Source organism: Anomaloglossus baeobatrachus, chromosome 4, assembly GCF_048569485.1.
Source record: "Anomaloglossus baeobatrachus isolate aAnoBae1 chromosome 4, aAnoBae1.hap1, whole genome shotgun sequence".
Taxonomy (NCBI): Eukaryota; Metazoa; Chordata; class Amphibia; order Anura; family Aromobatidae; genus Anomaloglossus; species Anomaloglossus baeobatrachus.
Genome location: NC_134356.1, coordinates 416,046,543 through 416,070,500, shown reverse-complemented (window position 1 = coordinate 416,070,500; position 23,958 = coordinate 416,046,543). Strand labels below are relative to the sequence as shown.

Here is a 23,958-nt window from a genome sequence, read left to right as displayed (position 1 = left end):
ATTGGGTTCAGGTCTGGTGACTGTGGAGACCAGGTCATCTGGCGTAGCACCCAATTACTCTCCTTCTTAGTCAAATAGCCCTTGCACAGCCTGGAGGTGTGTTTGGGGTCATTGACCTGTTGAAAAATAAATGGTCCAACTAAAACGCAAACCGGATGGAATAGCATGCCACTGCAAGATGCTGTGGTAGCCATGCTGGTTCAGTATGCCTTCAATTTTGAATAAATCCCCAACAGTGTCACCAGCAAAGCGCCCCCACACCATCACACCTCCTCCTCCTCCTCCATGCTTCACGGTGAGAACCAGGCATGTAGAGTCTATCCGTTCACCTTTTCTGCGTCGCACAAAGACACGGTGGTTGGATCCAAAGATCTCAAATTTGGACTCATCAGACCAAAGCACAAAATTTCCACTGGTTTAATGTCCATTCCTTGTGTTCTTTAGCCCTTACAAGTCTCTTCTGCTTGTTGCCTGTCCTTAGCAGTTGTTTTCTAGCAGCAATTTTACCATGAAGGCCTGCTGCACAAAGTCTCCTCTTAACAGTTGTTCTAGAGATGTGTCTGCTGCTAGAACTCTGTGTGGCATTGACCTGGTCTCTAATCTGATCTGCTGTTAACCTGCGATTTGAGGCTGGTGACTCGGATAAACTTATCCAGGTGACTCTTGGTCTTCCTTTCCTGGGGTGGTCCTCTTGTGAGCCAGTTTCTTTGTAACGTTTGATGGTTTTTGCCACTGCACTTGGGGACACTTTCAAAGATTTCCGAAGTTTTCGGACTGACTATCATTACTTTAAGAAATTAAGGCCACTCGTTTTTCTTTACTTAGAATTTGTATTATGGCAAGAAAAAAAGCAGCTAACAGTTTATTCAGTAGGACTATAAGCCGTGTATCCAACAGACTTCTGCACAACACAACTGATGGTCCCAACCTCATTTATAAGGCAAGAAATCCCACTTATTAAACCTGACAGGGCATACCTGTGAAGTTAAAGCCATTTCCGGTGACGACCTCTTGAAGCTTATCAAGAGAATGCCAAGAGTGTGCAAAGCAGTAATCACTGTTGGAGAAAGGTCAGTTTCTGACCGAAACGTCCTGTGTTATGGGCCATTAAAAAAAAAAAAAAAAAGAGACCTTAAGAAAAATTGAGTGCTGCCTTATGATTTTTGAATACATTGAATTGGCGGTAGGATGCTGTTTGTGTAGGATTTTTGCACTTAACTATAATCTCTCGGTGCTGCCTGAAAAATGTATAATTTGTGTATATACACATACACAAATTTCCAAAACCCTTCCCACCACACTTGCCTTGTAGTTGTTAGATAGCTTAAGAGCTTCCACTTCATTCTCCGCGGTTATGGTGGTTTTAATAAGACAAATATTACAGGGCTGGACCTCTTCCGAGTGATGGGGACAACAGGTCGGAGTTGACGCTGCTCCTACAAATTATCAATGGGCAAATTAGGATTATACTTCTCAGAAGTATGATTTTTTTTTTTTTACCATATTAAATGTTGCATCATAGGTGAATACCATACAGATTACTGAAAAGGCAATTTCTAAAACGTCCATGCATAGTAGTGCAGATACATGCCGTAGTGTAGCTGTGGGAGTGGGGATGTGGCTGTCTCAAAAACAGCTAGCGTCCCCATAGAAAAGGCACAGAAAAGGCCCCATTTATTGCTGTATACTCAGCATTGTATATGCAGTAATAAGCGCTGATGGCACTTCTACCATACACAGTAGTCATGTAATCACTGTGTATAGTGAAGGAGCAGGAGCTGCTGGGTCATAGGAGACCTAGACAGCTCTGCTATGCAGAAAGAAGGCGACAATTCCCTTCTCACTGGGGCTACATACTAGAGAAATAAGATTAAAGTAAAATTTCAATATAGGATATGCTTCCCCAAAAAGGTCTTTTATGACCTTATGGTGGTGGCACATGCTGACGCACTGCGCATTATTGGACAAACAGCTTCTGCACTCTCAATCATGCACAGTGTGCCCCTCTCAAGCCACTACGTATATACCCAACTACAGAGCCTCAATGTGAATGCACAAACCCGAGCGCCTGCGTAACATTTCCAACAGCTGGCTGTGACGCTGGCTCATGGAAATCATTTTATAATGCCCACAGGGGAATAATATGGAAAGAGGGCTGACTAGTCTGGGGAACTAATGCCCCAGTGACTAGTCAAATGCAATAATTAGCTCAGGAAAAGCAGAGGTGATAAATCTTTTATTAAAAAAAAAAAAAATTAAGTTAAGGGAATAACAGACAAGATATTTAGTTACACAGATGTGAACGCTGCTGGATTGGAGGCTAAAGGGGACTAGACAGGTTTCCTATAAAAAAAAAAAAAAAAAAAAAGTGTAAAGGCCCAGTCACACACAACGACTTACCAGCGATCCCGAAAACGATGCGACCTGATAGGGATCGCAGGTAAGTCGCTGGGAGGTCGCAGGTGAGATGTCACAGTCAGATCTTACCAGCGATGCAGGAACAATACAGGTCGCAGTAGCGACCTGTATAACGATCTGAGCAGTCACTGTGACCCTGTCACACAGTGTCAAACACAGCGATGTGTCCTGCCCAGCAAGACATCGCCTCTGAAGAAAATGGCGTGGACCATTCTGCAACGACTAGAGATCTCACAGCAGGGGCCTGATCGCTGGTAGGTGTCACACATAAGATCGCCAACGGGATCGCTACTGCGTCACAGAAACCGTGACTCAGCTGCAATCTCGCTAGCGATCTCGTTATGTGTGACGGTACCTTAAGGGTTGGAAGATAGAGGGAAATGTCTGTCTTAGATTTTGTTATCACCTACATTAAAGGTTGTTCATCACTTGTCTTTCCTGATTTGCACTCCTTTACCTTTTACATTAAGAAGGCCTAAAAGGTGCCTAGTCCTTCAGATCTAAAAGATTAATTACAACATGGCATCTAAAATTGCTTAGAGGCTGACCCAGGCCACATTCTATGATAAGATGCTAAGAGCTGAATGTGGGTCTTGAGTTAGATAGAACTTTTGGCCAGCACTATCTATCTTTTCATCTATCCATCTATCTATCTATCCATCCATCCATTATCTATCTATCTACAGTGCTGGCCAAAAGTATTGGCACCCCTGCAATTCTGTCAGATAATACTCAGTTTCTTCTTGAAAATGATTGCAATCACAAATTCTTTGTTATTATTATCTTCATTTATTTTGCTTGCAAGAAAAAACACAAAAGAGAATGAAACAAAAATCAAATCATTGATCATTTCACACAAAACTCCAAAAATGGGCCAGACAAAAGTATTGGCACCCTTAGCCTAATACTTGGTTGCACAACCTTTAGCCAAAATAACTGCGAACAACCGCTTCCGGTAACCATCAATGAGTTTCTTACAATGCTCTGCTGGAATTTTAGACCATTCTTCTTTGGCAAACTGCTCCAGGTCCCTGAGATTTGAAGGGTGCCTTCTCCAAACTGCCATTTTGAGATCTCTCCACAGGTATTCTATGGGATTCAGGTCTGGACTCATTGCTGGCCACTTTAGTAGTCTCCAGTGCTTTCTATCAAACAATTTTCTAGTGCTTTTTGAAGTGTGTTTTGGGTCATTGTCCTGCTGGAAGACCCATGACCTCTGAGGAAGACCCAGATTTTTCACACTGGGCCCTACATTATGCTGCAAAATTTGTTGGTAGTCTTCAGACTTCATAATGCCATGCACACGGTCAAGCAGTCCAGTGCCAGAGGCAGCAAAGCAACCCCAAAACATCAGGGAACCTTCACCATGTTTGACTGTAGGGACCGTGTTCTTTTCTTTGAATGCCTCTTTTTTTTCCTGTAAACTCTATGTTTATGGCTTTTCCCAAAAAGCTCTACTTTTGGAAGAATGTTCTCTGGTCAGATGAGACAAAACGTTTTAGGCTCTCAGGTAAGTTTTGGCAAACTCCAGCCTGGCTTTTTTATGTCTCGGGGAAGGAAGTAGGGTCTTCCTGGGTATCCTACCATACAGTCCCTTTTCATTCAGATGCCGACGGATAGTACGGGTTGACACACTTGTACCCTCGGACTGCAGGGCAGCTTGAACTTGTTTGGATGCTAGTCGAGGTTCTTTATCCACCATCCACACAATCTTGGGTTGAAATCTCTCGTCAATTTTTCTTTTCCTTCCACATCTAGGGAGGTTAGCCACAGTGCCATGGGCTTTAAACTTCTTGATGACACTGCGCACAGTAGACACAGCAACTTTCAGGTCTTTGGAGATGGACTTGTAGCCTTGAGATTGCTCATGCTTCCTCACAATTTGGATTCTCAAGTCCTCAGACAGTTCTTTGGTCTTCTTTCTTTTCTCCATGCTCAATGTGGTACACACAAGGACACAGGACAGAGGTTGAGTCAACTTTAATCCATGTCAACTGGCTGCAAGTGTGATTTAGTTATTGCCAACACCTGTTGTTAGGTGCCACAGGTAAGTTACAGGTGCTGTTAATTACACAAATGAGAGTATCACATGATTTCTCAAACAGTGCCAATACTTTTGTCCACCCCCTTTTTTTTATATGTTTGGTGTGGAATTATATCCAATTTGGCTTTATGACAATTTTTTTTTTTCATTGAAGACAAATTAAATGAAGATAATACTACCAAAGAATTTGTGATAGCAATCATTTTCAAGAACAAACTGAGTATTATCTGACAGAATTGCAGGGGTGCCAATACTTTTGGCCAGCACTATGTGTGTATACTATACACACCACACCACTCGCACACTGTGAAAAACCAAAATAAAATTCTACCTTATACATAAATGGAGGTATTTAGATTATATTGGCCATTGTAATATCAGCCCAGCGCCCCTTCACGGCACCCTCCTTTGCTGGGTCCTACACTACACTGCATCTTTTCTGCGTTTTAAAAACCTACAAGATCAGCTGGTAAACAAAAAGGAGGCTAATGAAGCAGCCAGGAGCTGGAGTGCAAATCCAGCAAACAGAGCACCACTCCCTGTTATGTGCATTATACAATAGAAAAAAGCAGAATGAAACAGGGGTTCCCTTGCTGGTACTAACCTGACTGGGAAACCAGCAAGGGAACCCCTGTTTCATTCTGCTTTTTTTCTATTGTATAATGCACATAACAGGGAGTGGTGCTCTGTTTGTTGGATGTGCACCCCAGCTCCTGGCTGCTTCACTAGCCTCCTTTTTGTTTACCAGCTGATCTTGTAGGTTTTTAAAACCCAGAAAAGATGCAGTGTAGTGTAGGACCCAGCAAAGGAGGGTGCCGTGAAGGGGCGCTGGGCTGGTATTACAATGGCCAATATAAAATATTCTAAAATACCTCCATTTATGTATAAAGGTAGAATTTATTTTTGTTTTTTCACAGTGTGTGACTGGTCTTTTTTGGCTCATTTTTACACCATCCAGATACGCACCTGTCCACATTAGTAAAGGTGCTGCCAGTACGGTTTGAAGTCATGCTAGTACCAGCGTTGGAAACCAGCAAGGGAACCCCTGTTTCATTCTGGGTTTTTTTCTTTTCACTTACCTGGCAGCAGTCTCGGAGTCAGCAGACTATGCTGATGAGATTCAGAATGAGTGTCTACCAAATCAACCTGTGTATTTAAGACACAGTGTCGGTCACAAAGGGATCCTTTTCGATGGTTGGAATCAGCACGGTGTTCAAATTCCTTTGGGAAGTCTTTGGGAGAAGAAAAAAAAAAAAATACCCAATTGATAAGACATAGGCAGTCAGTCTTAATCTACTTTAATGCACGTAAAAAGACAAAAACGAACACACACACACGATCTATAAGACCATGATACTAACAATGTATCACTTAGTTTACTGGGTGTTGACAGTTTTTACAAGTAGCAGAGCTCAGAAAGCTAACCCCACCCATACCACAGCTTTGTGTGTACATTGTCTATTGACAGGAAGTTGCTTATCAGAGGAGGGAGAGTTGTCAGTCTAGCAGAGTTTTATTCTGGGAAGTAAATCTCATGAAAATAAAAAGGATTGTTTTAAGTAAAAAAGATACACATTGCTGAAATCTGTCTCAGCCCAGGTCTTCAGAGTATATAGCAAAAACCTGCTGACCTATTCCATTGAATAGATCTGCACGAGATTGAAGTGCTTTCAGCAAGTGAAAGCTTTTCACAAGCTGTCACTAGCTCTATTCCCAGCCAAAAGTGACCACCTGATGCGTGACTGATAGCAAAGCAGCTGTCAGCCAAGCAGGAGAAGGCAGCACTGTGGGGGGATTACAGATGGGGAGAGCAGAGGCATGGGAAGAACTTCTACTTTTGCCTAATTTGCATACCTCCACGACTTCTCCCAAGTATCCACCATTCTCTGGAATTCTGTGCCTCAACACATTTAATTAAAAAAATATCTGCCACGCTCAGAACTGTCAGGCTGTGTGCGCGCTGCTTTTTTTGCAGCTTTTTTTGGTGCAGTTTGTTGCCCAAAACTGCGTGTCTTTCCTTCTCTCAGCAAAGTCTATTACAATTCAGAAATTCTGTACGCATGTTGCTTTTTTCCCCTTGCAGTTTTTGGTGCAGAAAAAAACTGCAGAATGTCAATTCTTTGTGCGTTTTTTGTTTTTTTTTAGCCCTTCCAGTCATTGATTTTACAAAATATAAAAATAGATGCAGGGGCCAAAAACACATGCATTGTTTGCAGCTGTTTCTGGCACAAGGTGCGTTGTTTGGGTAACAACAAAAAACTGCAGTGTGCGCACATACCCTCAGATAGATATTGAAAACACATCTCTTCAAGAAAGTTTACAGCCTGTGTGGCACCCATTGGGCTTCAGGAGCCACAGGGTATTACACCACTTTTAAGGGGCAATATCCATCCCGGGTTAGAAAGGGGTTAACTGCCGGTGGCTTCACAAAAACATGCACATACAACAGTAAGGTGCTTTCCCACAGGGGGTGGACTAGGGCAGACAGGGTAGTTAGCCATCATGAAGCAGGGGACTTCCCCAGTTGCTAGGATAACTGGGGTTGGGCACCACTTGGGGTAAGAAGTAGGTGCAACCAGCACACTAGAACAGACTTTCCCAGGCACAGCTTGGGATAACATGAGACACATACAACTGGAGTTGAGCGTTTTGCTCTCTTCTTGGGCCGGTGGCTTGGAGCTGGAGGTTTGGCCCGGGTTCCGGAAAGCAACCGAGGGACACTTCGCTAGAAAGACTTTCACGGGCATCGGCGGTGACCACCAACTATCCGGGATTGGCTGGAGCCCATCGTGGCAGAGATCGGTACTCTGGGGCAGCGTCTAAACTACCTGTGAGTAAAAGACCTGGAACCGCAGCCCCTGCCTCTCCTTTATCGGCACCGGCGCCCAGCACCAACGGGGACTACCACCACCCCGTCCATCCTCCATCATCCTCAACGGGGTAACCCCGCTCCACCTGTGGGGAGCGACACCATCCCGACTGCGTCCTTCACCATTAGCCCTAGAGAGCAGCACCCGCGGTCCATCTCTGGCCACGGACCACAGGTGGCATCACGATCTAAAAAAGACTTTTCTAACAGTCACTACCACTAGCACCGCCATCCCCCATCCTCCATCCCGTCCACCGCCTTCCCTCCCTCCTATACATCTCGAGGTCACGAAACCGGGCCAGGCCAGCCCATGACCACGCAGAAGATCTGCACCCCCAGCCCAGTAACGTGTCGGGTGAAATCCCATCGACCCCGGGGTGTTACACCTGCAATTCCCCCTCTGTCACATCAGTAGCACGGAAGCTGCTGCAATTTCCGAACCTACTGTCTCCTTCCCAATTATCCTACAGAATGTAAGCCCGCAAGGGCAGGGTACGCTCCTCTCAGTAGCAATCTGTTACTGCTAGTCTGTTTACAGTAATTTATATCATTTATATCTGTATTCTGTATGTAACCCCTTCTCAAGTATAGCACCAAAGAATCAATGGTGCTCTAAAAATAAATAAAAATGCCGATTTCTCAGGAACGTAGCAATGGACTGGGTAAGTAAAAGGTATGCTTAATCTCTATTGAAAAATTAGGGTTAGTTACAATAAGCAGGGCTGCAGACCAAGGCAAACCCACAAAAAAAAAAAAAAAAAAAAAAGAAATGCAATGAAACATGAAAGGCTTTGCATGCTTGTAGCCATATACAGTTTGTTACAATAAAGATCATTTAAGAACATTTATATCAATCTGGCTTGAACCATTATATAGGTATAAAATCCATAACCTATAACATACAGCAAAGATTTACCATTCATACCATAGAGGCACATAATGGTCAGTCGAAGGAAGAGCGAAAAAGAGAAAGAAAGAGGGAGGTAGACAAAGTGAATGATGACGGGGAAAAGGATCATGGGGAAGGGCAAGGAAGGGTCGGGAATAACTAGCAGGGAAAATCTAGGTAGAGTCTCAACTCGCCCCAAAGAGGGACCTGAAGTCCGGAGCATCAAAAAAAACAAAAAACAAAAACACACACAACCCAGGGCCTCCAGATCTTAATACATTTTTTTTCAGTAGCGTCCTGAATTTCAGCAGTGCAACTCTCCATGGGACTTGTCTTTGAAAGAACTACAAAAGAGCTTTAAAATCAATTTGAGGGGTCAAGTGGAATAAACCCTGAAATTACCTTTATTATAATTAGCATTTACATTGTTTAATAACATAGTATAGTCTCAGCGAGTGTAAAATCTAAATTGTTTATCAAAATAACCTCTGCTGATTAGCGGTTGAAATTCCTACCAATTACATACACTAGCCTGGTCGGTAAGCGTAAGGCTAGGTTCACACACTGCATCCTTTAACCTCAATGATGCAGCTTTTTGGGCCCAAAAAAAAAATTGCACCCGCAGCAAAAACGCATGTGTTTGATGAGTTTTTACTGCATTTTGCCCAATGCAGGTTTTTTTAGTCAAATCTATTGACTTGGAAGGGCTCAAAAACACTGGCAATAACGCAAAAAGAATTGACATGCTGCATCTTCAAAAACGAGGCAAAAAAAAGATACCCAGTGTGGACAGCAAAATTGAAATCTCAGACTTTGCTGGGAGATGGCAATGCATGCATTAGGTGCATCTTTGAAACATTTAAAAAAAAAAAAAAAAAAAAAAAAAAGCACCAAAAACAAGGTAAGGCCCCCTTCACACATCCGTGAAAATCACGCACGTGTGCGCAGACCCATTGATTTTAATGGGTCTACGTGTGCCCGTGTCTCCGGTACGTGCAGGAATGGACCTAACACGTACCGGAGACACGTGCATGTGAAGGGGGCCTAAAGATGCACTGTGTAGCATGAATGATGCCAAACTTAAGATCTTACACCCTAAAGTGCTGATAAATATGAGACCAGAAAAAACAAGACCTTAACCCCTTCACCACATGGCCATATAGCATCAGACTGGAGTACCCTGGGCCCACTAGAGAAAATCATTCTTGGGGCCCACTATTTAGCTACATATAAATAAATATAAGACCACCAATTGCATGGTATAACATGCTAATATCAGGGTACAGTACAAGGTAATAGACATCACATCTTAAAGCACCTCTCCAGGGCTTTCCCCCCCCCCTTTTTATTGCTGGAGTGGATGTTGTTATCCAAGGTCCCTGACCTTACTCTTAAGGTGGTGTCACACACAGCGACAACGACGTCGCTGCTACGTCACCATTTTCTGTGACGTTGCAGCGACGTCCCGTCGCTGTGTGTGACATCCAGCAACGACCTGACCCCTGCTGTGAGGTCGCCGGTTGTTGCTGAATGTCCTGCTTCATTTTTTCGTCGTCGCTCTCCCGCTGTGAAGCACACATCGCTGTGTGTGACAGCGAGAGAGCGACGAAATGAAGCGAGCAGGAGCCGGCATCTGGCAGCTGCGGAAAGCTGTAACCATCGGGTAACCAAGGGAAGACCTTTCCCTGGTTACCCGATATTTACCTTCGTTACCAGCCTCCGCCGCGCTTGCTGCCAATGCCGGCTCCTGCTCTGTGCACATGTAGCTGCAGTACACATCGGGTTAATTAACCCGATGTGTACTGTAGCTAGGAGAGCAAGGAGCCAGCACTAAGCAGTGTGCGCGTATCCCTGCTCTCTGCACTGTGACATGTAGCTGCAGTACACATCAGGTTAATTAACCTGATGTGTACTGTAGCTAGGAGAGCAAGGAGCCAGCACTAAGCAATGTGCGCGGCTCCCTGCACATGTAGCGACGTTATGATCGCTGCTGCGTCGCTGTGTTTGACAGCTAAGCAGCGATCATAATAGAGACTTACAAGGTCGCTGCTACGTCACAGAAAATGGTGCCGTAACAGCGATGTCGTTGTCGTTATGTGCGACACCAGCTTTATACTCACCTTCTGGCATCTTCATGCTCCAGTGCTGACAAGCTTGTCGGTCTCCGGCAGTTTATGACCTGCCCGCTGCTCCAGCGTTTCATGAAGCCAGAGGTTACACCTCTATAGAAGTCTATGAGAGCCTCATTCTGGCTCTCAGACTTGTATTGAGCACTTGTGAAGTAACCTATGGACAGTCAGAAGATGCGCTCGCAAGATTGTGGCACAGAGGGAGGAAAAAAAAAAAAAAGCGAGGGCGAGTATGGCAGTGGCAGAGACCTTGAGGTAGAGGCAGGCTGTGGAGTCAGTAAGCCAAGCTGTATACGGAACATTTGTGCAGTCTGAATTTGTTCTGAGAAATAGTATCTCCTCCAACAGATTCTTCTTCACAGATTACAGTAGGTCAGATTTGAGGTATATACTTGAGTATAAGCCTAGTTTTTCAGCCCATTTTTTTAAGCTGAAAATGCCCCCCTCGGCTTATACTCGGGTCAGGGTCCAAGAAAAAAAAAAAAAAATAATTCTCATTCTCACCTCTCCTCCGTTCCCGCAGTGACCTCAGCTGCTACTTGTAGACCCCTCCGTGATAGCGTCCGATGCATGATGCTGCCGTCTGCCGTCATGTCTTTACTGCATAATGCCAGATGTGTGAAACAGGCCTTAGCGCTCTAATCACTCTCCAGCTCAATGATAGCCAGCCTCCTCTGCATTGTATCTATTGCACAGCTGTCTGTCAATGTCCAGGGGAAGAATTACAGCCACACTAGTGGAGACTGGAAGAGAGGCTGCAGGAAGAACACAAATTCATTTTTTTCCCCTGAAGCTGCTGTGCCACTAAATCTGTTAGGCATGATTATTTACAGTTTGCTGGTATGTGATTTCTGGAATGCTGGCGTGGCACTCCCTATAGAAATATATTTTGCTTATATAACACCATCATATTCCACAGCACTTTACATTCTCCTCACTCGGGACCACGATCTAAATGACCTATCAGTCATGTATGTCTTTGGAGTGTGGGAGGAAATTCACTCAAACACAGGGAGAACAGACAAACTCTTTGTAGATGTGGGGTCCTTGATGGGGATGGATTTTTTTTCTTCTAGTTTTGCACAATAAACAAATGTTTAGTGGATTTTTTATTGTCCATCGCTGTATTCTGAAAGAGCACCGTTTATTTATAGTATGTTTATTGGTTGAGAAACCCCCATGCAGAAAAATAAATAAAAACCTACTCAGACCTGTCAGAAAAATAGGTGTTTTCCATGTTACTTATTACTTTTTCAGAGCCTTTGAGCTAGTATTCCCAAAAACTAAAGAAACACAATAGGAGGCAAATAGCCGATTCTTCTTAGTCCTACTGTGGGCCAAAACCACAGGAAACGCCAACATGGTTGCACCGCAGCAGTGGGGAGAATCCACTTGCAGGGATTGTCCAGAACATCTCATATTGATAACCCATCCATAGTCTGTCACCCACTGAGAAGCTGAAAAAAAAAAAGAGGGGGATAGACTGATATAAATATTTATATCAGTCTATCCCCCTCTTTTTTTGCTTGGATCTGCACTCTCCCCATTTGGCACAGGTGATTTTAATTAGCAGGAGACTGCAAGAGGGGTCAGCCTTCTTTTTGCTCCCAGTCCACATATGGGAGCCAGTGGGAGGTCAGTGCACAGCTCCTCTCACTGTGTGCTGGTGCTGTGTGGTGGCTGCTGTTGTGGTGGTGTGGTGTCAGTGGGGCGGCGCGGCCTGGAGCCTTGGGGGCTTTGCCTTGCAGCATGGGTGCTGTGAGGCACCAGGTCGCCCGCCCTGCTGGCGCTTTGTCGCTGCGGCGGTGGTCAGTGCACGGTGCCACACAAAAAGGTCAGGTTAGGGACCCACTCAAGAGGTTTGCCGTGACGTGGCAGTGGGCTTAATACAATCTGATCAGAATGGTAACAAAAGAACCTCCTGTTCTATCTAATTTTTGCCTAGCGGCTTTAGATCATTGTATTCTTGGATCTGCACTCTCCCCATTTGGCACAGGTGATTTTAATTAGCAGGAGACTGCAAGAGGGGTCAGCCTTCTTTTTGCTCCCAGTTCACATATGGGAGCCAGTGGGAGGTGAGTGCACAGCTCCTCTCACTGTGTGCTGGTGCTTGACATTTCCAGGAGGGATTTTCCGGTCGTTGATTCCTATATTATTCCCAATTACCCTTACCCGGTATCAATAATACACGGACACTGCTTGCGACTTGGTAAAAAATGGCCACAGCAGCCCTTTATTGCCTATTGTTTACACACTAACACAAGGGGGCGCCGTCCAACGGGCGTCCCCAACATTTAACAATAGGTAATACCATAATAATAATAATAATACAGTACGTAATACAATACGTAACCCTGGGTAGGCCCGGTCCAGAAACCACCTTCCACCACCAAAACATGATCCCTGGCCGCAACACACACCGGGCCGGAGATGAGGTATGAATCACCTACGGATCAATACCCCCCACCTTGCAGGACCCATGCCTGCAAGATCCTTGTAACCGGAGCCACTATATCCTACAAGTGACTCTCCAATCAAATAACATTATCCGTTAAACCGCCTCTGGACCAGACCTACCCCCGCCATAAGTCCGGTCCAGAAGCCATACTCCACCACCAGAACACAATCCCTGGCCGCAACACACCGACCCAGAGATACGAGGCATTAATCACCTACGGATCAATACCCCAACCTTGCAGGTCCCCATGCCTGCAAGATCCCTGTAACCAAAGCCACTATATCCTACAAGTGACCCTTCAAATCACACAACCGTCAGAAACACGATCCCTAGCCGCAACACACCGACCCAGAGATGGGGGCATTAATCACCTACGGATTAAAACCCCCCCAAGTAGCATCAAGTATCAACCGTGTCTCAAAACCTTACATTCCTCTTTACCTCCAACTCAATATTATCCCCGGCTGCAACCTCCAGCCCAGAGATATGAGGCATCAATCACCTACGGATCAATCCATGTGCATAACAGTAACTGTGACCTCAAAAACCTTAAAGCCCGTTAGCGACTTTAATCCAACAACATCCCCGGCTGCAACTAGCCCAGAGATAAGAAGTATTAATCACCTACGGATCAAAACCCCTATGCCTTGCAGAACCACGTGCTTGCACTGCACTTGGATCCAGAACCATGACCCCAACCAGTGACTCCTCCTGCGATTACCATTTCACCAAAATGGATCACTGACCATAACAATGGTCCCATATTTAAATGAGGTAAAAGTCACCAAAGGAGTAATACCCTTACCCAAACCAAAAACTCCTGTACTTTCAATTACCTATCACCTGGGGCACTGTAGCCACCTGTGACTCCCTGGCAACCATCAACTCCTTAATATATAATCCTTGGCAACAACCCTGACCCATATATAAGGCATTGATCACCAACGGAGCAATACCTCCTCCCTTCAGACAACCTTGTACCTGCAGGTCACCAGTAACCGGAGCCACTGTACCTTCCCCAGTGGCTCTCCATCCAAACACCAGTAACAATTAGAGCTCCTCTGGACCAGACCTACCCCGCTGCTGTGACAAAGAACATAATCCCCATTATTTATGCTGACCATACACATATACATCATACACATCATATACATATACATATATTCCCACATTACCCCCATCTTATTCACCCACTTACAAGAATCCCAAATGACAATATACATCACAATCCACATAGAAATCTCTTTTGTTTCGTTGTTTTTTTGTTTTGTTTTTTTTATTATTATTTTATACACGACACTTCCTCCAATCCTCTCTTTTCTCATTTTGTTGTAATGGCTCTAAAAATTGAATAACTATACATGCATATAAACACACCAATAATAACAATACACAATAGAAGGGAGGGTGGGTGGGAAGCTGTCATCCAGGAAATGCAAGAGGAGGTAATGGACTCCCACCTCCTATTATATACACCATAAAGCTCCCTCCTTTCCTTCCACCACACTCCACCCCCTAACCAATCACCTTCTTTTCCTCATTGCTAAACGAACCAACACTGTTTAACCCTATCAACTCCCTACCCTCCGGGCTGTCATGTCGCCCCTACACCCTATGGGTTCCATGGCTTTCTGTGTGGTGGCTGCTGTTGTGGTGTGGTGGTGTGGTGTCGGTGGGGCGGCGCGGCCTGGAGCCCTGGGGGCTTTGCCTTGCAGCATGGGTGCTGTGAGGCACCAGGTCGCCCGCCCTGCTGGCGCTTTGTCGCTGCGGCGGTGGTCAGTGCACGGTGCCACACAAAAAGGTCAGGTTAGGGACCCACTCAAGAGGTTTGCCGTGACGTGGCAGTGGGCTTAATACAATCTGATCAGAATGGTAACAAAAGAACCTCATGTTCTATTTAATTTTTTGCCTAGCGGCTTTAGATCATTGTATTTTTGGGATGTGCAATCCATGTCTTTTTCTTCATAGTATAGCAGTTCCATACATTGCTTAGTGGCCCCTGCTTTGACCCCTGCATTTTGGCCCTGAATCATGAAAGTAATTTTGGTGTAAATTTCTTTTAAAAAGTCAAACTTTTTTTTCCCGTAATTCAGAATTAAAACTAGACGTTTCAACATTTTTCCCCCTTCATGACAGTTTCTTTGCTCTGCAACAAAATGAGCAAAGCTGGAGAGGGATAATGGTCTGACACGACTCGCCTACTTCATGGTAAACTGGTATTTGCAACACTAGAACGCCAGTCAGTTGGAATCCACAAAAACACGACACACCGAACATATGTACATACCCTCAAAATTATGTGCGGCCAATCATAAAAGGCCTGCCATTATGCAGGTAAAATAGCAGCTTCCTTGCAAGTGATTGTGCAGCGAAACTGTAAGGCTATGTGCGCACTTACCGGATTTTGCCGCGGATTTTTTGCGGTTTTGCTGCATGTTTCGCTGCAGAAAATGTTCATAACATCTCTGCAGTGAATCACCAGCAAAACCTATGGGCAAAAAAAATCCTGTGCGCACTGGGCGGAATTTGACAGCTGCATGTTTTGCTGCGGGATTCCCGCAGCAAAAACAATTGCATGTCACTTCTTTTCCGCACATCGCTGCGGGATTTCACTACATTGACTCCAATGTTAATCGTGAAATCCCGCAGGGAATAACGCAGGAAGCAAATTCTGTGCGGTTCACTGCATTTTCCTGCGGTATTTCGCAGTTTACCTCCGGTAATGTACATCGCCTGTCTACGGTTTTGCAGGGAAGTGATGTCATTACAGGAAGAGGAAGCCGTGCAGAGAGTAAACACACACACATCACAGACACACACATCACAGACACACACATCACAGACACACACATCACAGACACACACATCACAGAACACACATAAAAAGCAAACGGAAATATAGAAAACAAAACACGTGGGCTCCGCTGCATATTTACCATCCAGCCGAGGTAAGCACACAGCGGCGGCCCGGTATTCTCAGGCTGGGGAGGGAGAGGGGCAGGGTTAATGTCCCCCGCCTCACTCCCCCTCCCGCAGCCGAGAATATCAGCCGCAGCTGCCCCGGTACTGTCGCATGCATTATGCGGCAGCACCGGCGTGTCCCCGGCTCTTCCTGCCGCCATGTAGCAGTGGCGGTCAAGGTAATACAAGGGGTTAATGGTGGTGGATCACCGCCATTAACTCCAGGCTTTATCATGGCAGCGTCTATGAGACAGCTGACATGATCAACCCGTAAGTAAAGTGAATAAAACACAGACACCAAAAATACTTTATTTGAAATAAAACAAACAAGCCTCGTTCACCCTTTTATTAACCCCTCCCGCACCAAAGCTCCGGCGTAATCCACAGGTCCTGCGCTGCCTGCATCCAGCCGCGACTGTCACAGACAGTGCTGAATGAATGCAGCAGACAGCAGAGGTAATTACTGGTCCTTTCCCACGGCCGGTAATGTGAACTCACTGCCGACCGTGGGAAATGCAGCGATCTGTCCTCTCTCTCTCTCTATCTATTCTTCTGTCTATCCATCTACTATCTCAGAATTAATTTTTTTTTTTTTTTTCAATGTGCTTTATTGCATTGAATGCAATAAAGCACATCCCAACCCTCACGCGGCTAAACCGCGGCAATACCGCGATGAAACCGCATGCGGTTTGCCGCGGTTTTTTACCGCGGGTGCGGTAATCTTTGAGAGCATGCGGAATTTTCTCAAGAAAATTCCATTTCCCAGTGCGCACATAGCCTAAGGCTGCAGAGTTTTTATGCCAAAAGGCATGAGTTTTTGTTTTCCATGAGAGTCAATGGAAAATGATGTTTTCCTGACCGCACTTTGCGTTTAGAAACGCTGCGTTTAATTTGCATATTTTGTGGCAAAAACCATGCATCCAAAGAAGCAGCATGTCAGTTGTTTTTGCCATTTTGGGTGCGTTTTGCTAACATTGAAGTCAATGAGAAATGGCAAAAACCAAGATTCCTACAAATTCCTGCGTTTTACCTGCTTTTTCATCGCAGAAAAAAAATGCGTTTTGGACTACCAAAAGGAATGCTTTTTGCACATCAAATTAAAGATTTCATATGTCCCATTACACACACACACACACACACACACACTCTGACAATTTAAAGAAAATCATTTATTGCCATTTTTCTTAAAAATACTACATTACCGCTATAATTTCATTATATATTTCTATTTTCATTTTAATTTCTGAAATTATGTATGTATTCCTTTTTTTTCTCTTTATTCATTACTTTTGACAGTTTCAACTTTATTTAGCAGTGTCTTGATGTGCAAAACGCATCTGTCAAAACGCAGGTAAAAAGCATGTAAAAAGCGCTGAAAACGCACCTAAAACATGGTAAATACGCATGCGTTTTCAGCGCTAAAGTTCTGGAAAATGCAACTTTGGTCAAATCAATTAAGGCAAAAACGTGCTTTAAAAAAAAAATGCATGTAGGGCAACGCAAAGTGCGTTCTCAGCCTAAGGCCGGGGTCACACCAGTGCATGTTCTCATGTGAGAATCGGGCCAATTATGCTAATGACATGGTGATAAGATTCTCACGTGAGTGAATCAGATCACAGAGAAGATGAAGAACTTCATTTCTCCATCATGTGCAGTCCGATATTTTGCACGCACCCAGAGTTGAATTGGCGAGAGCTGTCTTGTATATGCTACCAATAGCAGCATCTTGCATTTTTTATTCTCTCATGTTGAATGGGCATGATAAAAAATAAATCTATCTATATATCTATCTATCAAAAAAATTAATACACTCAACGGTGCTGGCCCATAGAATAACATCGGTCTGAGGGCTATCGTGTCATATGCTCGAACAACCGAGCCCTACAGATCGCATCACAGGGCTGTTTTGAGATTTCCAGCCACAGCATGATAACTATGTGTGAACGCAGCCTAGGGCTTCATTCAGATGGCATTTGTAACACTTGGGCCAGTCACATCTGGAAATGGCACACGTGACAAGATTCTTGTCAGCGGAGAAATACAGAAGAAGCCTGATCTTTTCATGTAGCAGTCTGGTCCATAAATTGGACCAGATTAGAGCATGCACACACATACACACCTAAGAGCCATGTGACAAATTGCCTGTGCGATCTTACATGCCTGTGTAATTTTGCAGACAGAGTGGAGAAACTGATCAGACTTAGCCTGGGGCCACACAAGAGTATGGCATCCATTGTGACTATCTGCTCCTGCTGTGCTGCAAGTGTAAGCCAAGTGTCACACCGCTGTGATCCAATCCTGCGATCGGATCACTGCTGTGGAGGAGGATGCGATTATCGCACTGCACTCCGGTGTCATTTGAGTGAAATGCGATGTTTTTCTGCACCCATAGATTTGTATGCGTGTGAGTGAAAACAGATCAGATTCCACCCACAGCATTCTGCGACTGTTTTCTCGGTCTGATTAGGGCTGAGAAAATAATCGCAGATGGGAACAGCCCCAAAGAGTAACATGGGTCCAAGTGGAATGTGATTTTTTTTTATCGCATGCCACCCAGTCCGTTTTGCTCACCGTGTGTCCTAGCCCTAAAGGTAAAAATTGACACACAAATCTATGATTAAAATATGAGCCACAACACAGATGAAACTGAAACTTAAACTGAACCTGTCAGGTCCAATATGCAACCAGAACCACGAGCAGTTCTGAGTGTATATCGCTAATCCCTGCCTAACCGTCCCTGTATACATTAGCATAAAGAGATCTTTAGAAAAAGTATTTCTAAAGAGCTTTTACAGTATGCTAATGAGCGAGGGGACTAGTTCCCTGGGCGTTAGTTCCCCAGCCAGTCGCCTCTCATTAGCATGTTAGTACGTCCCTGTGGGCGCACTATCATGCTAATGAATACGCAACGTCAGGGGATGATATCACTCACCTCTCCGCGGCCATCGCCGCCCGATGTGGGATTTCGGCTCAGTGCATATGATTCCGGAGTTTCGGTCATGCGCACTACTTTAGTTTGAAGCCGGGACGAGTACACCCGGCTTCATAGTGCGCATGACCCAAACTCCAGGGTCATGAGCACTGAGCCAAAATCCAGCGTCGGGTGACAATGGCAGCGGAGAGGTGATTGAGATCATCCTCTGACGCTGCTCATTTATTAGCATGCCCACAGGGGTGTACTAACATGTTAATGGGGGCGACTGGCCGGGGAACTAACACTCAGGGGACTACTGCCCTCACTCATTAGCATACGGTAAAAGATCTTTAGAAATACTTTTTCTAAAGATGTCTTTATCAATGCTAGTGTATACAGGAACCGTTAGGCAGGGGTTAGCAATATGCCCCCAGAACTGCTCGTGGTTCTGGGTGCATATTGGACCTGACAGGTTCCCTTTAAGGCTACGTTCCCGCGATTAGTGTTTATTGAGTTATTGACGCTGCAAAGTTTGTACATTTTAGTTTGCTTGTGTTTTTTGAACATGCGGTTTATACAGTTTTGCATTTTTGTCTCTGGTGTCATGCTTTAGATAAAGCGGTTTTGTTTTCTAAACTTCATTGTATTGATAATCATGGGTGTGTATCCACCATGGAAATGCACTAAAAACATTGGCGCATCTAATGCAAGTCTATGGGGAGATTACGTACAGAAGACACTGTGCACCTGCAAGAGAAATTGACATTGTGGCATGGAAAAAACGCACCACAGGTCAGTTTACGCAGCGTAAAAAAGAAGCACAGTGGGAATGAGATTTCTATTAATCCCATCCACTGTGCTTACATGGTATAATGCTGCATTTTTGAACTCATCGAAAATACGACCAAAACTCATTGTGAGCATGTACCCCAAGACTGTTCATATCAGTGTTCTTAATTTCTGCACCCTCATAAAAGCAGAACAAAAATAACGCTGGATTTGTCCCATGAATGACCCAACGCTGACTATGAAGAGGGCCACCTACACTTTTCATAAACATTTTTTTTTCCTATTTGCATATTCAGACCAAAATTTTCATGCTGAAATCTTGCCAAGGAGATTTGTTGGAACCACCGTGCGGAGCTGCCGCCCAACCACCGTGCGGAGCTGCCGCCCAACCTACTGTCTCCTCCCCATAATCCTATAGAATGTAAGCCCGCAAGGCCAGGGTCCTCTTCCCTCTGTACTAGTCTGTCTACTGTAAGTTGTATATGTATTCTGTATGTAACCCCCTTCTCATGTACAGCACCATGGAATTAATGATGCTCTATAAATAAATAATAATAAATAATCTCATCTAAAGATTTTAATATCTGCAGATTATCAATGTATGGGGGGGGGGTTCAGAATCTGCTTAAAATTTCCCCTTTGTAATACATCAGGGGAATTCTGTACCAAATGCACAGCGATACCCCCATGTAACGTCCACATATTACAAAAAAAGCTGCAAATACATTGCGAAAAGATTTGCCCCAAAAATATAACTATTTGCATACTTCCCAGGGGGCAAAGCACCTAGGATTTCATTGTGTTGAGCGCCTTTGCTGGCTGCCGGCAGTGTTTTCTCTGGCTGGTCTCCCCGAGATCAGTGATTGTTTTGTCTTGCTGGTCTACTAGGCATTGCTCCCACCTAGCCAGAATCCTACTCCACACTGATGAGGGGCAATACACCGAAACAGCTGTCTGTGGATGGATACCTGGCCTTAGTATTTCCCTTGTCATGTCTAAACTCGTCAAAGAGTTGGATATTGACTAAATGGGCCACTTAATATGGTGGTTTCCTTAAAAAGAGCCACTCCTTGGCTGGGTCCTTCCCGGAGGGATATCTGGCCATTTTCTGTGTCGAGACTCCTAACAGAGGTTCCACTGACCTTTTTTGATTTGAAAATTTCCCCTTTGTAATACATCAGGGGAATTCTGCACCAAATACACAGTGATACCCCCATATAACATCCACATATGACAGAAAAGCTGCAAATACATTGCGAAAAGATTTGCCCCAAAAACATTACTATTTAACGCTAATGTAATGGCCTTCTCCCACACCTTCTTTAGAAATTCTTGTAAAAGATGCCCTAGTATATGTTCACGTGACGTCTAGTGATGAGCGAGCACTACCCACTCATAACAAACAATTGGATGGGTGCAACTTGAGCATAATAGAAGTCAAAGGGGTACTTGAGCATTCTTCTGAAAAAAATACTGAAGTTCCATATTGACTCATACTTGGGTACTTGAGTATCCCACTACTCACTAGGAGTACAGAACATGGTTGTGATCGCTTATCATAAGTTACGTTTTTTAGACTCCATTGTAACGGATTAATTTTGCCAGAGGAAGACACTTCTGGACGAACTTGTCTTGTCGTGAAATGTCTTTTCTATTTCATTTATGTCCCGGAAGCGGGGTTTTTTTGTACAGTTTGAAATTAACTATTAAGTGGCTTCCAAGTGGAATCCTTTTTAAGAATGGTCAGATCACTTCTTGTAGCCATGTCACAACTTTCAAAAGAAGCTCAAAAGACTGAACATATACATAGCAAATCATTCAGAAATTGCTGTGCATATGGTATTTATTTTTAGATTTGTTTTAAGCCACTTTTCCAGCATAATCCACCTGAAAGATGTGAACCTGAAAACATTTTGATTTCTTTTTAAATGTTGCAACAAAAAGTTACTCGTCAGTTGATTCCCGCTGCCCATACAACGGACAGCAGGAAGAAGAGACCGGCTCAGTCATAGTGGCCATGTTTCATCCTGATTAACTGTGGCAGACTAAGAAGCTGGTCGAGGATGATGCGACTCAGATGGTAAAAAAGGCACAGGTCCTTGCAGCTTCTCGCCTTCCCAAGTCTCTAGACTGACAGGTCTCTACCTAACTATGTATATAAGAAGATCCGTTAGTCAAGGGTGAACAAAGATAGAGAGGACGCTAAGGATCTGCCTCTCTTGGACAAGTCATTCAAGAGCCGCATCGTTCTCAGACACCTTTTCAATGTCTTCTGAAGGAGTTTCAGGTGAAACATGGCTGCAAAAAAAGGAGCTTGTGCTAAAAACAACAGGCAGCAAGAATCAATCACCTGACAGCAGTGGTGTAACTAGAGTTTGATGGGCCCTGGTGCAAAATTTGGACCTTGGCCCCCTCCACGTACACCAACACTTAGGGTACGGGATAATGACACAGACACTCTGGGTACAGGATAATGATGCTGACACTTGGCTCTTATCCTCAGCACCCAAGTTTCCCCATGATCTGAAATCCATCTTGTCCTCTGCACCCATCTTCCCCATGCTCTGCTATACATCATTCCCTCAGCACCCAGCTTTCCCATATCAGAGCATGGGAAAGCTGGGTGCTGAGAGATGTACAGCAGAGCATGGGAAAGCTGGGTGCTGAGGGAAAGAGCCTTTTTCTCTCAGCACAAAACATTCCCATCCCATGCTTGTATCTTTGTCCCCCCTCGTATATAGTTCTCCAAATACTATAATGGTCCCCACATAGCCTTCCATATAGTATGAGTCCCAAATAAACCTTCATATATTAGAATGCACCTCCATAGTCCTCCATGTATTATAATTCACCCATAGTTCTCCATATATTATACAGCACCACAGTCCTCCATGTTTTCTAACGCACCCCCATAGTCCTCCATATATTATATGTAGCCCCCATAGCCCTATATGTATTACAATGCAGTCCCAAAAACCTTCATATTGTATTATGCAGCCCCATACTCCTCCATGTATAATGCACCCATATAGTCCATGTATAAGGTGTCCTTCATATTGTATTATGCAGCCCCATACTCCTCCATGTATAATGCACCCATATAGTCCATGTATAAGGTGTCCTTCATGTTTATTATGCAGCCCCATACTCCTCCATGTATAATGCACCCATATAGTCCATGTATAAGGTGTCCTTCATGTTTATTATGCAGCCCCATACTCCTCCATGTGTCATGCAGCCAGGGCGCCCCCTCCCCAAGGACTCCATGTGTACTGCAGCCAGGGTGCCCCCCCCCCCCTCCCCAAGTACTCCATGTGTCCTGCAGCAAGGGTGCCCCCCCCAGGACTCCACGTGTCCTGCAGCCAGCCGTCATTTCAGCGACGGGAGCGCTGACACCAGGCAGGGGGGCTCGGTGTCAGCGGCGGCAACCTGGTCATATAGCGGCCGCGTAGTCTGCGGCAGAACAGCACAGCTAATCTCACAGAAAGAAGCTGGCTGCTGATCTGCCGGGCAGCCGCGGGCCCCTAACCTCCCGGGCCTGGAGGCAATCGCGACCGCTGCAGTTACGCCCCTGCCTGACAGGTACCATTTAAAATACCCCCATTGAACCCTATCCTTCTCACTTTCCTGCCTCCCCCCCAACCCCAAAATAAATGCCACATGGACACACTAACACTAATATATAAAAGACCGCTAGCCATATCATATGATGGGATCAATTGTTGGCTAGAGTTTTAGAAATCAAACCTGCAGGAACAGCTGGCTTTAAAACACAGATTTTCCTAGCTTGGTAATAACTGGACAGACTGATGGGTAACATCATACAAAGTGTTTTACCTTCCGAAATGCAGAAAAGCCAAATCACCTCCACAACCACGAGACTGGAGGCCGCTCCATCCTCCGAGCACTAACCCCAAGGAGCCCATTGTATTAGTAAACAAAACACGAGGAACAAGACTGAAAATGAGTGTACATCAGGTTCTGCCATCCTGGGTTATGGATTCCGCAGAAAAATTTAAAAAAAAAAACCACAACCAAAAACACACCTTTGCTGGAAGGTTGCTTTTTTTATTCTCAGCAAAAATACCAAACACACACACAGGGCCGTATTTACCATTAGGCACCCGTGGTCCGGTGCCTAGGGCGGCAGATTGTGAGGGGCGGCACCTTCTGGCAGCAAAAAAAAAAAAAAAAAAAAAAATAAAATTTTTTTTACATTTTTTTTTTGTGGCCGCCGAGCACAGGGAGCTGATTGACCCCGGAACTGCCGGCGCCTGCACTTCCGGGGTCACAGGCGCGCGCCAATCAGCTCCTTCCTCTGTGCTGCGTCCACTGCTGTGTGGACGTCACATGCAGAGCTCACAGCAGGACGCCGCGGAGGACGTGATGGAAGCCGGTGTCAGAAGAGGATACTCACGTGAGCCAGGAAGATGGCGGCGGGCACTGGAGCAGGTAAGTGGATTCATAAGGAGCGTGGGAGTGTCTCT

At 44.9% G+C, this 23,958-nt stretch overlaps 1 protein-coding gene across 2 annotated transcripts in view; it reads right to left on the bottom strand.

Annotated features, from left to right (window-relative positions):
• LOC142301589 (uncharacterized) overlaps positions 1-23,958 on the bottom strand; it is a 154,027-nt gene that overhangs the window by 122,528 nt on the left and 7,541 nt on the right. For both annotated transcript variants that reach the window (XM_075342615.1, XM_075342616.1), the window contains exons 2-3: positions 5,542-5,694; positions 1,306-1,436 (exon numbers count right to left, since the gene is read on the bottom strand). In XM_075342615.1, the coding sequence (XP_075198730.1) occupies positions 1,306-1,436; positions 5,542-5,694 (284 nt within the window). The remainder of the gene's footprint in view (positions 1-1,305; positions 1,437-5,541; positions 5,695-23,958) is intronic.